The sequence below is a fragment of the Netta rufina genome, assembly GCF_964035555.1.
Source record: "Netta rufina genome assembly, chromosome: 3".
Classification (NCBI taxonomy): domain Eukaryota; kingdom Metazoa; phylum Chordata; class Aves; order Anseriformes; family Anatidae; genus Netta; species Netta rufina.
In genome coordinates, this window is record NC_140125.1 from 120,331,025 (window position 1) to 120,344,332 (window position 13,308).

The following is a 13,308-nucleotide window of genomic DNA, read 5'->3' on the forward strand; positions in this document are numbered from 1 at the left end:
CATCTCGGGAGTCTGAGAGAAAATATTTGGCTGCTGGAGCTGAAAATTCACCTTGTTGTTAGCCTTCATTTACACCTCGTCCAGTTCAGAAGGAGACGAGACAAAATTCAAGTGTTTTTTTTAAAAGGATGCATCCCGGGGTGTTTTCTCAGCTCACCTCATTTTAATGAATTTAATTCATTAAATTTACCATTTAAATGAATTTAAACCATTTAAATGACCATTTAAATGAATTTAATTTCTAGTCCCTGGCTTGCTCTGCTACAGCAGCAAATGCTCTGAGCTGCGTACAGCACGGCACTGCAGGGTGACCAAAAATGCCCTCAAAATGCAGCGCTCAGCACACGACAGGATTATCACAACACCGGACTGCTCTGAAATACAGATTGAACCAAAGGTCAGAGATTGATGAAGGCAACAACGGATTTGCAGGCATTTCCATGAGGATTTTTCACTCTTATTTGGGTGCAAGTCCGTGCTGCTGTTTGCAAAGAGTTGGGAGCTGCAGAGTTACACACGGCTGGAGGTAATGCGGATTTTTAGCCTCAAGAATCAGCTGAAAATCCCCCAAAGCAGCCACAGCAGCTGCAGGAGTGAAACCAGCAGAAGCAGGATCAGACGGTGTGATAACTCCTTTCTAAATTAAAGAGCAAATTGCCGGAGAGGTGCTTGGGCTTTAGCTGGGGTGAAGCAGTGCTCGAGGTCTCCGGGCACTCTCTGGTGGCTGTGACTTGCCCGCAGGACCCCCAGTCAGGGACAGCCTGGAGGATGGGTGAGGAGTGGGATCTGTGTTCCCAGAGCTGTTTTGGGGGCAGCAGCACTGTTAAACCCTCTGAAAACACCCTTATTATGAGAAAAAAACAGCAGCTCAGGCTGTAAATCTCTGCTTTGAGGCTGCTCTCCCCTGCCAGGTTTCCTTCCAGCCCCTCGGCAAGCTGCACACCTCCAGTGCTGGTTCTGTTCCCTTCTTCTCAAGGAATTTCTTAAAAAATGGGGGAAAAAATCCCACCAGTCCCTGAGCTGTCGTGCAGGCAATTTGCTTGCGGATGGCTGGTGATAAAATCGCTGTATCTGTCCGGGGAATTTAATTCCAGAATCGCGGAATGGTTTGGGCAGGCAGGGAGCTTAAAGGTCCTGGGCTGGCTTGGGGCCATGTGGGACAAGACACGTGGCTGTGGCACTAGGGGACATGATTTAGGGATGGGACTGGGTCAGGTTGGTGGCCCTGGAGGTGCTCAAGGCCAGGTGGGAAGGGATTTTGGGCAGCCTGGTGTGGTGGGAGGTGTCCCTGCCCATGGCAGGGGGTTGGAACTGGGTGGTCTTTAAGGTCCCTTTCAACCCGAACCATTCCAGGATCCCATGAAAAGGCCCCAGAAATGGGAAATAGATATCCTGAGAGCTTCTAGCCCACCTGTGAGATGAGCCTCAGCCCCAGAGCAGGGTTCAGAGGGCACCCGGCCACGTCCCCATGCTCGGCTCAGCCCCCCCTTCTTCCCTCGCCCTGCCCCTCCTGGTGTTCCCCCGGGCACTGCAGCCCCAGGGGGATGAGTATTTAGGAAACAGCCACCGAGGAAAACCAAAAACCACAAAAGGGAGTGGATTGGGGTGGGTTTTGGCAGCGTACATGGCAAATATCAAGGAGAAGGGAAGAAGCAAAGGACCAGGAGGAAGCCATCCCAAGTGCTTTGGGGTCAGGCACCCAGGTAACCCCCCCAGCAGCTCCGACCCCATCCCAAACCCCCTCGGTCACCTTCTCCAAGCCAGATGAGCACCGACAGCTCCCAGTCGCTGCCCCCATCCCCTCCCCATCCCACGGGGGCACTACCTTCACCCGCTGGCCGCCAGGAGACACGGGAAGAGCTCCGCCGAGACGGGAGATCCACCAACATCTACGGCAGGACGGCCATCCCCTCGTGCCCCATGAGCAGGGACGGGCAACCCTGGCCAAAATCCACCTTTTTGGGCACAGCAGGGGTTTTGGCAGCGCTAAGGAAAGGCCGTGCCAGCCCCTCTGTTGCTCCTGCCGGGCTAAAACACGCAGGGGAGGCGGCAGGAGCCGGCGGAGAGCTGACACCATCCCCGCATGAATATTACATGAGCTGTGAACCTGAGATGCCAGCACAGGCTGTGCCACAACCCCCTCTGCCACTGCCTGGCTTTAGCCTCCTGCAGCACCCTCCAAAATCGTGCCAGCTGCTGGCCCGCTGCAGCCTGCTTTGGTGTCTCCAAGCGAGCTTCGCCCCGTATTAGACACCAGAGCATCCACGCAGCCTCCCACGGTGTGCTTCCCGCGGATTTTCTGGTGCCTAACAAGGGTTTGAGCTGATGAAATGTCTTGATCTGATGGAGGAAGGCACGTCCACAATTTTGCAGCTCCAAGGAGAGCACAGCTCGCAGCAGACCTGCAGCACGTGCAGGGAGCTGTGGGCAGCCCCTCTCCTGGGCAGCTCCTGGTTAACGAGCTGGTTGTGGGTTCCTGGTTAATTATTCAGGGGTAGGACACTCGAATCATTGCTTTTTACTGGGGAGCTGAGAGCAGGGAAAGAGAGCGGGGCTGTCACAGCTCATTTCTCTGCAGGAATTTTGTCCATAAAGTAGGTTCTGACCCCATGTGTGCCAAGGACAGACCCCAGGGCCACACCATCCTCCAGCCCAGGCTGTGCTGGAGACCCCATCCCAAACCCCAACCACATCCCCAGCCCTTTTCTCCCCCTTCCACCCAGCCTGTGAGAGCGACCAGCAAGGACCAAGCTATCCAGGGCAGTGATTTTTCTCCCCACCTCTTCTCCTGTCTGCCTTCAGGACATTTCTCTCCTTTCCCCACCTCCTCCCTGTCTCTGGGGGGTGCTGCTCAGGCACAGCCTGGTCTGGGACTGACACAAGCAACTGGGATAAAAACAAGGCAAGAGGTGAAGAAACGCGTCCACGTGGATGATGTGGCAGCCTGAGCCGTGGGCACGGAGCTGCAAAGGTGGTACCAGGTCTTGTTGGCTGATAACCCATGCCAAACCCCTCTCCTGCCCCAAATATCCAAGAGACCCGAGCTCCTCTGGACCCGAGAAGCTCAGATTTTAAGATTTAGGGAAGGGGAGAGCACAGAAGGTACCAGGCCAGCCCCAAGGTGAGCTAAAACAGCTGGAAACAAGGAGGAGGAGAAGGAGTGGAGAAAGCAAACCTACTTGTGCTCCTTTGTCTTCTCTCTGCCTTTGCTGGAGCCGGTGGCCGGGCATCGGGGGAACAAAAAGCAAACGAATTTCAGTGTGTTTCAGGAGCTCCAGCCAGCCCAATAAAGCAGTTTTTCGTCCTGCTGCTCCCCTGCTCCTCAGGGGTGCTCCCCATCCCCAGCTGTGGCCACGGGCAACTTTTCTCACCCAAAAATTAGGTGCAGGAGGAGCGGGGCTCTCCTGCTCAGCCCAGCACGGGCAGGGATCAGCCTGGGGCTGGGGGACAGCCGAGGAAATCCACCCAGAAAAGCAAACGCTGATGGCAACAGCTCGGCTGGGCCATCTGCATTGTAAATCTGCCCGGGGTGGAGAGGATTTAAATCACGAGTCAGGTACCTGAATGGCAACACGAGGTGTCTCTTCTCTCTGCTCTTAGCCTTAGCTCTGCAACCACAAAGTTCAGGTGAGATCCATCCTGATGTGGTGACAAAACTTGCACCAACCTTCTGCGCTCAAAATCTTGCTCAGCAGCATGCAGAAAGCACCGAAAAAGCCCAGCTCACAGGCATGCCAGAGGAGGAGGTGGGAATGGGATGGATAGATGGATGGATGGATGATGGATGGATGGATGGATGGATGGATGGATGGATGGATGGATGGATGGATGGATGATGGATGGGTGGATGAAGGGATGGATGAAGGAAAGGAAGGAAGGAAGAGAAGAGTAGAGTAGAGTAGAGTAGAGAAGAGAAGAGTAGAGAAGAGAAGAGAAGAGAAGAGAAGAGAAGAGAAGAGAAGAGAAGAGAAGAGAAGAGAAGAGAAAAGAAAAGAAAAGAAAAGAAAAGAAAAGAAAAGAAAAGAAAAGAAAAGAAAAGAAAAGAAAAGAAAAGAAAAGAAAAGAAAAGAAAAGAAAAGAAAAGAAAAGAAAAGAAAAGAAAAAGGATGGAATGGCACTGGGATAGATGGACAGAGACACAGACCTATATGGAAGTGGACGGATGGAGGGATGAATGGAAAGAATGACATTGACAGATGAATGGAAAGGAATTCAATGAGATGGATGGGTTTTATTGAGATGGATCGATGGACGGATGGAGAAAATAACATTAGGATGAGGTGGTGGCTAGTAAGAACTGTATTGGGGTGGGTGGGTGGGTGGGTGGATGGATGGATGGATGGATGGATGGATGGATGGATGGATGGATGGATGGGTGGATGGATGGATGGATGGATGGATGGATGGATGGATGGATGGATGGATGGATGGATGGATGGATGAGTGGGTGGGTGGATGGACTGATAGCTAGGCAGACAGATAAATCCAATCCTCCAAGCTCCTTCAGAAGGCTACCAAGTAAAAGGATGTCCTTGTTGGTCATAGGGGAGAACAGACCAAACCCAAAGCCCTGCCCTTTGGGGAGGAGGGAGTGGGGTGAGCACAAGAAAGCTCTGCCCCCCAGTAAGAAGAGGGCAGGAAGAAGTTAGGATCCTTCCTTGGGGCCAAACACCGTGCAGGGATATGCCAACACACGCCACCTGCATGCACACAGCATGCCCAAAGGGCCTGAGACAAGAAGGGAAACCATCCCCGGTACCTGAGGTCTTCGGGGTCTTCGCTGTTTGGAAGAGACACAGCCAGGAGGATGAACGTGAGGAAGAACCAACCCCCCAAGCAGATGAACCCTCCCACGGCCCACGGGAGCCCACCAAAATAGGGGAGAGGAGCACCAGCTGCCCTCCCCACCCCGGGAGGATCTCCTGGAGATGATGCTGAGGTTCATTCGCTGCAATGCACAGCGAAGGGCAAGGTCTTGCTCTGGTTTTGACCAGCACTTCATGGCCAGGCAGTGAGGAGGCACCATCCTGGCAGCAGGACAGTGATCCTATCCCAAATTCTGCATCCTCTCCACCTCCCCCAGCAGCAAAGCACAGACCTCCTCCTGCATCTCCTCCGGTGACCAACCCTGCGTCAGCGCAGGGCTTGGCACTAAATGTTTTTTTAAGGTCCCTTCCAGCCCAAACCATCGCAGGATTCCCTAATTTTATGACCAGGATGGGCCGGGATGAGGGCGACCCCCCACCAGCCACGACGTTTTGGTACCTTGCTACTGACTTGTATCCGTCGTTGAACTTAATCCTTGGCGAGGCACCAAAAAGAGAGAAAAACAACCAAACAACCAAACCGTCAGGCTTCTTGAAGCATCCCACCAGCAGCAGGGCACACGACGACCTGGTCAGTGCCTTCCAGGTTTCTCCAGCCCAGCTGCTGGTTGCTGCTGCTGGATGTGCCCAGGATGTGCTGCTGGATGGTTTTTGGGAGATGGTTTCATTGCCTTTTCTCAGGACAAAAAGGACCCAGGTTGGCCAATTGTGCTGGTGGAGGCAACGTGCAACACCACAGACGTGTGTGCCCAAATGGTTTCCATCACCAAATCCAACGCCAGAGCTTGGCAGCGACGCCAGCTTTGGATCAAACGAGCCGTGGGGGTAATTAGTGAAGGGCAGAGGGCTGAACCCGGTCGGGCACGGTTTGGGTCTGCTGGGCACGGACAAAAAAAAAGGCACGATCAATAATTCACCGCGCCCAGATGGCTTTTGGCTGAGGGCTCTGTGCTGCCCATCAATATTTCAAGGCCAGCAGCTATCAGGTGATGCGTGGCGGGGGCTCGGGTTCAAGGCGGTGGGCAGAGGCGATGCGCACACAGCCCCATCCCACCGAAATTTGGGCAGCAGCGCTCTGGAAGTGCCCATCAGAGGGAACCCAGGGGCAAATAGATGGCAAATGGATGGACCAGGGCTCCACGCAGCTCGTGTTGGGCACTGCGAGGTGAGCAGGAGACCGGAGAGCCCTGGTGAAAGGCACAGAGCTGGATGTGGCAGATCTGGGCCCCCCAGGTTTTGACATTTTGGCCTGGGTTTAAGGAATTGGCCTCTGGAGAGCAAGACTTTGAGCGTGGGGGTATTTACCTAAAGTGCTGATCTTCTTCTGCGTCATCTCCAAGGCTGGGGCATTTACAGAGAGAGGGTGGAAAAATTGTGATAAGAAGTCAGAGGGCTCCTCCGTTGTGCCAGAGTTTTTAAAAAAGGGATGATTTGTTCCAGGACAGGATAACCTCAGAGCACAGCACCACAGCAGAGCACTCCCCGCATGCCTGGGGACCCACAACCAGTTTGAGCTGAGCCTCACACCGGTCCCTGCAGCCCCAGCACGCTCTGTGCCCCCGCAGACTGGTTTCTGGGGCTGAAACTGGTTGAACTGGTGGAGCTGAACTGGTCCCCTCCGTGCCAACCTCCTTCCTACCCTCCACCCTTCTGGTTGGGGTGAATTTGCTCAGAGAGCTGGGGAGCTGCCGGGTGTTGGCAGGACTGCAGGGACAGGGGTGAAGCCCCCCGTCCCAGGGCTTTGTCCCAGAGGTGGGACAGGCTGCACCGACATTTTCTGCATCTTTCCCTTCCCATTGCAAGCTTCCAGCCCTGTTATTCCTGAAAAAAAAATGCCTCTTTGGGATAAATCACTGCAATCTCCCTATTTTTTTCCAGGATAATAAAAAAACAACAATCAGTGGGCTGGGACCCCCATTTCCAGGGGGAACACGGGGACCCTCCGCCTGCCTCCAGCCGTGTGTGCAAGCAGAGGATGAGCCCAGGCTCCCAGGGGATCCATCAGGCAGGGGCCAAGCCATAAAGAAGCCACGCCTGGGGGCTGTATTTTAGGACTTTTTTCCCAAAGAGCAGCCTCCTGCTGTCGTTCAGCCTGCCTCTGAAATAACAAAAAAAAAATAATAATAAACAAATAGCAAAATGGCTTTGTGTCTGCACTTTCTCGCCAGGAATCCTGCTGGGACTTTTTTGGGGAGCAAATGGTTGTTCCTTTGCACCTGGGGCCAACCCCGATGTTGGCCACCCCTTCCCATCCACCCGCACCCACCTCCGAGCTCCTCAGCTGCAGGAATTCAGCCTCAGGGGCCGGTGGGTTTGGGGACAAAGCTGTTTTTGTCCAGAATATAAGATTGTTCCTCTTTCATGAGCATCTTTTGGGAACGGCAGTTGTTTCTCTGGTGATGGAAGAGGGACCTGGAGCACCTGATGGAGGAGTTTGCCTGCGGGGCTGAGCTGCAGGCAGCTCCCTTGGTCCCAGCTGGCAAATTCCTAGCAAGCACGGCACTATTTATGTGCTCCTGGTTGCTGCTGCTGCTCTTCCCCTTTCAGACCCGTTTGTTCTCCCCTCCTGCACCTTCCCAGGAAAGGGAATTGGCTGAAAAACAAAATAATGTCCCCAACGAGCCACAGCCACGTACCCCTGCTCTGCCAGATTAAAGGTGCAAGGGCACGCTCCCTGCCTTTGAAGACAAACTGCCTGGCACACATCACACCCATCCTCATTTTCCCCATCCAAATAAAGGTTTTGGATGGGAAATAATCCCAAATCTGCCCTGTGGGGCTGGGCCCTGGTGTCAGCTTGGTGCCTGGGTTTTACCTGAGCTTCTCTTCGCTGCATCTCCTCCCCGAACCCTTTCTGGGCACGGTGGGGGACAAACCACAGCACTGCACGGCAAGAAAAACCACTGCAAACAGAAACACACGTCACAGGGAGCTTGTCCCTGCTCTGGACAGGGCTGGTCTCAGGTTTTGGGGACATCTGTGGAGGAGGAGAGGCTTCCCAGGCGAGGCAGCACCCCACAGCCTTTCCTCCTGCATCCCAGCCCCTGAGCATCATTTTCAAAGATGCTGCTGAAGCTCTCCTGCAACTGAGAAGTGGGAATCCAGCAGCAACGCTTGTGGGACATCCCCGGGGACACGGCAGGAGCAACGCAGCACTTGCACACCCCACGGCCACCAGCACGGGTGGGTGCTGGCTGCCTCCCTACCTCGTGCTGAGGGAGCCCTGGCTAAGGGTGTCCCCCTCGCCCAGGAGCTCGTCTTCGCTGTGGTAATACATCTCGTCCTCTTCCATCCTGCGGGGGGTGGTGAGATGAGAAAAATGAGGCCCTTTCCTCCCTGGTGTTCGTATTGGGGCTGATATTGATGGGACCGAAGCCCCCTGTGCTCCTGCTGCAGGACAAATCTTCTCCATCCCCTTTTCTCCTTGGGACAAAGGCAGCAGGAGAAGTCCGGGGCCACCCTCGTGCACTTATCCACATGATATCTTGCTTGGGGCAGTGATTAGAGCACGCCCTGCATTTTTTGGGTGACTGCCTGCTCCTGGGATGCCCAGGGAAGGAGCTGCAGCAGCCTGGCTCCGGGTGAGCCCTGCGGATGAGATTTTTTTTTGGAAAACGTTGTGGATATCAAGGAAAAAATGCTGCCAAGTTTCAGAGGATTTTGCCAGACTGTGACCCCTGAGAGCTGCTCTCCCTCCTGCTGAGCTGTGGGGAAAATTCAGCGAGAGGATCGGGGCTGAGTAGGATTTGCTGTGGTCGTGTTCAACCCACACACGTCCCTGCTGCTTGTTCCTAAACCTCTGTGTTCATTTCAGCTCCCTGGTAGGAAAGAAGGGTCACCCACTGGGTGCAAACCAGCCTCAAAAAGTCCTTCTGCACCAGCACGGGGGCAGCTCAGCCACCTCCAGCTGTAGGGGCAGGATGGGACCCTGTGAGGGGGCTCTGCAAGCAGGGCTGTGCCCCAAGACCCCTCCCCAAAGCCCTGCGCTTCCCATTTGCCTGAAAATCCACAGGTTTCGGCCCGGTTCACACAGTTAATTAAGTGCCTAGGAGCGATGCGGACGACTGGGAATATATCTCTTCAATCCCACCATGGGGAAAAAGAAATTTTGCCCTTATATGGCCGTAATAAAGCACTAAATGCAGGCAGAAAGCAAACACTGCCGGCGCACACGACTGCGGAAACGCAGGGTGGGGGTGCATGAACCAGCACAGCTGCAAGTATTTTTGGTGCAAATATATATATTTTTTTAAATTGGCCAATTCCTAGGGTTATTCCAAGATTCACCTTGCAAGCGGTTGGGCTGCGACCCTCAGCCAGGGGCTGTGAGGTGCTGGGGGGTACAGAGTGACCGGAGCACCCAGCTCTGTGCCACCCGTGCACAGCTCCCCCCTCCTCTACTGGTTACCAATTTCCACGAGATTTTAAGCAAGTTCAGGACTTTGAGGGCTCCGCTTTTCCAGCGGGGTTCTGGAGCTACTGGAGTGGGAGCCAGGCAGGCGGAGTGACCGTCACGGACAGCACAACTACACAAATGACATAAATTTGCCTGAAAAAATTTGCTTGGCAGCCCGAGAACCCGGTGCTGTTATACACGAGTGGTTTGACACTTGCAAAGCCCTCCTGTTGCCTAAAAGCTGGATGAGGGGGTTCAGAGCACCCAGCCCAGCCCAAAAGTGATGCCAAAGAGCTGGAAGCTAACAGAAAGGTGGTAACGGCATCCCTTAGAGGCCTGGAGGTGTCCCCTTGTCATCCAGGGGTTCTCCGTGAACCCAAAGAGGGCTCGTCTTTCCTGGCTTGGGATGGAGATTTCATTTAAGTTTGGTGACGTTTAGAGAGACAAAGCAGAAATCAGGGCTTATCAGCATCCCTGGTGTCTCCTCCAGCCTCACCAAAGGACGTTCACACTCGTAATGCTCCCAGCACATGGGCAAATGTCAAAGGCACCAAGACCCCATAAGCATCCTCACCAGTATGGGGTCAGGACCTGCCTCCTGCCCTGGGGTCGAGGTGCAGGACCCCAGACTTCATCAACCAGCCCCAATCCCACCCGATACCAGGGGGTTTGCCAGCAGCCAGACCCCTCACCCTCCTCAGATCTGTATTTAACCACATTTATAACCCAAACATCTGCCACATATTCTGAATCCCAATGCTCGTGGGAGGCCTTGGCTCTGTGCTGGAGGGCTCTGTAGGAACACCAGGCCCTTTTGGCAGCAGCACAAGGCCCCATATCACCCATCCTCACCTCCAGCTGTGGTGTGGGTCCCACAGATGCTGGGGAGGAGGAAGAGGACTGCTATGGGGTGGGAATTTCCCCGTATGGGTGCTGGGGATGCTGCTGCCCATTGGTGGCAGCCCTACCACAATTATACTGTCCCTATTACCTCCTGAAGCTCCTGTCGGCAGGCTGCTGGCTGGATTTCCCCGGGGACACATCCGAGCTCTGCCGAAAGCTGGGGAGAAGGCTGTCGGTCTCCAGAGGGGATCTGCTGTCCCCCTCCGAGCGGGGTCCGGGGGTCTCCAGGAACTCCTTGTCGCTCCACGTGCCCACCGTCCCGTCCTGGGCCTGGTAGCGGATCTCTATGGAGATGCTGGTCTGCAACGCACAAGGAGATGGGCTCAGCACCAAGGAGCCCACAAAATCCCAAAGGCAGGAGGAGCTGCTGCCTTACGTCCCCCAAACCTCTTCTCATCCAGAGCTTGAGGCATTTTGGGGAGCGGGCCTGCAGGGTTTTAAGGCCTGGATGAAGATGTGAGCCACCAACTTTGTCCTGATGGCCAAAGTCCCAAAAACTCTGCTTTGGTCAGAGCAGCCAGCAAAGTGTCTCCACTAAAAACAGAGAATTTGGGAAAGGAAAATACGGAACCAGCTGCCGCAGAGGTTAAACCAAACCCGAACCCCAAATCTTTCTTCACCTTCCACTAGGAAGTTACTGGGTAGCTCAATGCAAAGACAACTGGTGTTAGATGTGAGGATGGGATTTTTTCTAGCAGAAAGGAGAATTTGTCACCATGTCACCAGAATTTGTCACCCCAGGGATGGGACGGGTGGTGGCAGGAGCCCTGAGGAGAGAGGACACGTCCCCAGCAGAGGGACCCCAAAAGGATCAGCGCTGCCCCGCATCGGGTGGCCGAGCTGCTGCCTCCCAGTACGATCCTTATGGGCCCCTTAAAACTGGGGATATTCTCTGATTTTTATGATTCTAGGATGGTTTGGGTGTTTTTTGGGGCATACACAATTTCCCACAGTTAGTATCCATCAGGAATCGGCTGCCAGCGACTGCTGGAGAAGCAAACCCTGTGCAGGAAAAATGTGATGGGAAACCTTCCTTTTCCTGTATTTTTAGGAGAACCACCTGTATTTATATTTATATTTATATTTATATTTATATTTATATTTATATTTATATTTATATTTATATTTATATTTACATTTACATTTACATTTACATTTATATTTATATTCATATTCATATTCATATTCATATTCATATTCATATCTATATCTATATCTATATCTATGCCTATATCTAATTTATATTTATATTTATATTTATATTTATATTTATATTTATATTTATATTTATATTTATATTTATATAAAACTACCTGGATTTTATATCCCGGTGCTGCTGTCCGAGGGAGGGAGAAGGGCTGGGAGATGCAGGATGTGGCCAGGGGCAATTCAAGACATTCAATGAGCCCAGCTGGACACAGCTTTGAGGAAGGTTTTGACTGATTTTATTCTTTCCATGGAAAAAGGCAAATTTGAGTCAATCAAAATGTTTTGCCCCACTGTGCTGCCCCCACCCAGCTGCTTCAAATGGTCTGAAAAAGCAAATACAGAGGAGAGGGAGAGATCCACGCTGAAATAGTAATTTTTCATATTTTCAAGCCACTTCAGTGCTGCTATGAGACATTTGCTCTTGAAAACTTATTTTAAAACTATTTTTTAAAGTTAAAAAAAAATCCTTAAAAAGAAACTAGAAATGATGGGTGCAATAAAATGAACAATTTTGGTTTGGGGCCGAATAAAATTGTCGCTTGTTTGAAGGGAAAATAGTAGCTATAAACTGAAACCAAATTCACACTGCAAACGAAACTCTGACTTGTAATGGCAAAGAAAATTACCCCGTGGAATAGTTCATCGAAGGACTGCTGGCTCCTCTGTCACTGGACATTTAAAAAGATTTGTATTTGTATTGGCTTTTATTTGTATGGTTTATTTTTATTTTATTTTATTTTATTTTATTTTATTTTATTTTATTTTATTTTATTTTATTTTATTTTATTTTATTTTATTTTATTTATTTATTTTTATTATTTTTATTTTTATTTATTTTATTTTAATTTAATTTTTATCTTTATCTTTTATTTTATTTGCTCCCTGGCCAGCTGCCAATAATTTTTGAGCTGTCCCAGAGCCCCTTGTTGATGGCCAAATTACACGACCACAAAACCCCTCCTGGCTTTGCAGCTCTTGGATCTTTTGAACTGGACCCACCTGGAGCCCTGCAACACAGGGGTCCCAAAACTCAGGGTCCCAAAGCACAGGGGTCCCAAAACTCAGGATCCCACAGCACAGGGGGATCCCAAAGCACAGGGGGTCCCTGTGAGAGAGAAGACACCTAAAGAGGAGAGCATCATTTCCAACAAATCCATTTTTTTTCGCATCTCAGAGGTGATGCCCACCCCTGGGAGGACCAAATGGGTTTTCTGCCAACACTACAGCCCCCACTGACCCTGCTGCTCAGTGGGATCTGTGCCACCTTTGGGTTTCCAACAGCGTTTTGTCACCAAAATGCCCCAAGTGTTGCCCTCTGGATTCTCTTTGCAGGGCTCCTGCAGCCCAAATTCCTCCTCCTGGTGGAGCGGAGCCCGGCAGCAGCGGTTTGGAGACAAATTTGTGAGTTTTGACTCTCCTGGAGTTGCCATGGAGACTGCACGGGAGAAGGGACCGAAATCCTGATGAAAGCCCCAAAAGTGAGCTTGCACCCTCACCTCCCGGCTCCAGCTTAGACCTGGGGTTAAACCATCCCCAAAACAAAGGGGGAATAAAGGGACGTGGCATTTCTGCCCAAAGCAAGCCCCAGAAAGCATCCTGGGGCTGTGCTGCCTCTGCTCCCCTGCCCCTCCTTAGGACTTTTTCCCATTTATTTTACCAGTTTCATTCCCTCTGCCCCCCAGAAGTCACCTCCTGTTGCTGCTGATGGAGCTCCCTTGTGCTGAGCCTCGGAACCTGCTTATAGAGGCAGGAAAATGTTGTGCCTAGCAGGCAGAAAGGCTGAATTTTTATTTTTTTAAATCAAAACACCGGCGTTTTTATACACAGGAAGATCAAAAGTAGCTGGATTTCCAAGTGTGTCATAAAACTCAGTCTCCATGGCAAACAGCTCCCATGAGGTGCATCAGCCAGGCCTGGGGGGCTCTGGATGAAGGGCGCAGACCCAAACTGGGTATTTCTTATCCCAAATTTCCC

General features: G+C 52.0%; 1 protein-coding gene across 2 annotated transcripts in view; it reads right to left on the reverse strand.

Annotated features, from left to right (window-relative positions):
• OTOF (otoferlin) overlaps nt 1-13,308 on the reverse strand; it is a gene marked incomplete at both ends in the record, with an annotated part of 61,573 nt that overhangs the window by 30,542 nt on the left and 17,723 nt on the right. Inside the window, 7 exons of one of the 2 annotated variants that reach the window (XM_084285058.1) lie at nt 3,180-3,209; nt 3,561-3,608; nt 4,760-4,780; nt 5,266-5,301; nt 6,132-6,167; nt 8,033-8,119; nt 10,214-10,425. In XM_084285058.1, coding sequence (XP_084141184.1) covers nt 3,180-3,209; nt 3,561-3,608; nt 4,760-4,780; nt 5,266-5,301; nt 6,132-6,167; nt 8,033-8,119; nt 10,214-10,425 — 470 coding nt within the window. The remainder of the gene's footprint in view (nt 1-3,179; nt 3,210-3,560; nt 3,609-4,759; nt 4,781-5,265; nt 5,302-6,131; nt 6,168-8,032; nt 8,120-10,213; nt 10,426-13,308) is intronic. The other variant, XM_084285059.1, reaches the window with a different exon arrangement.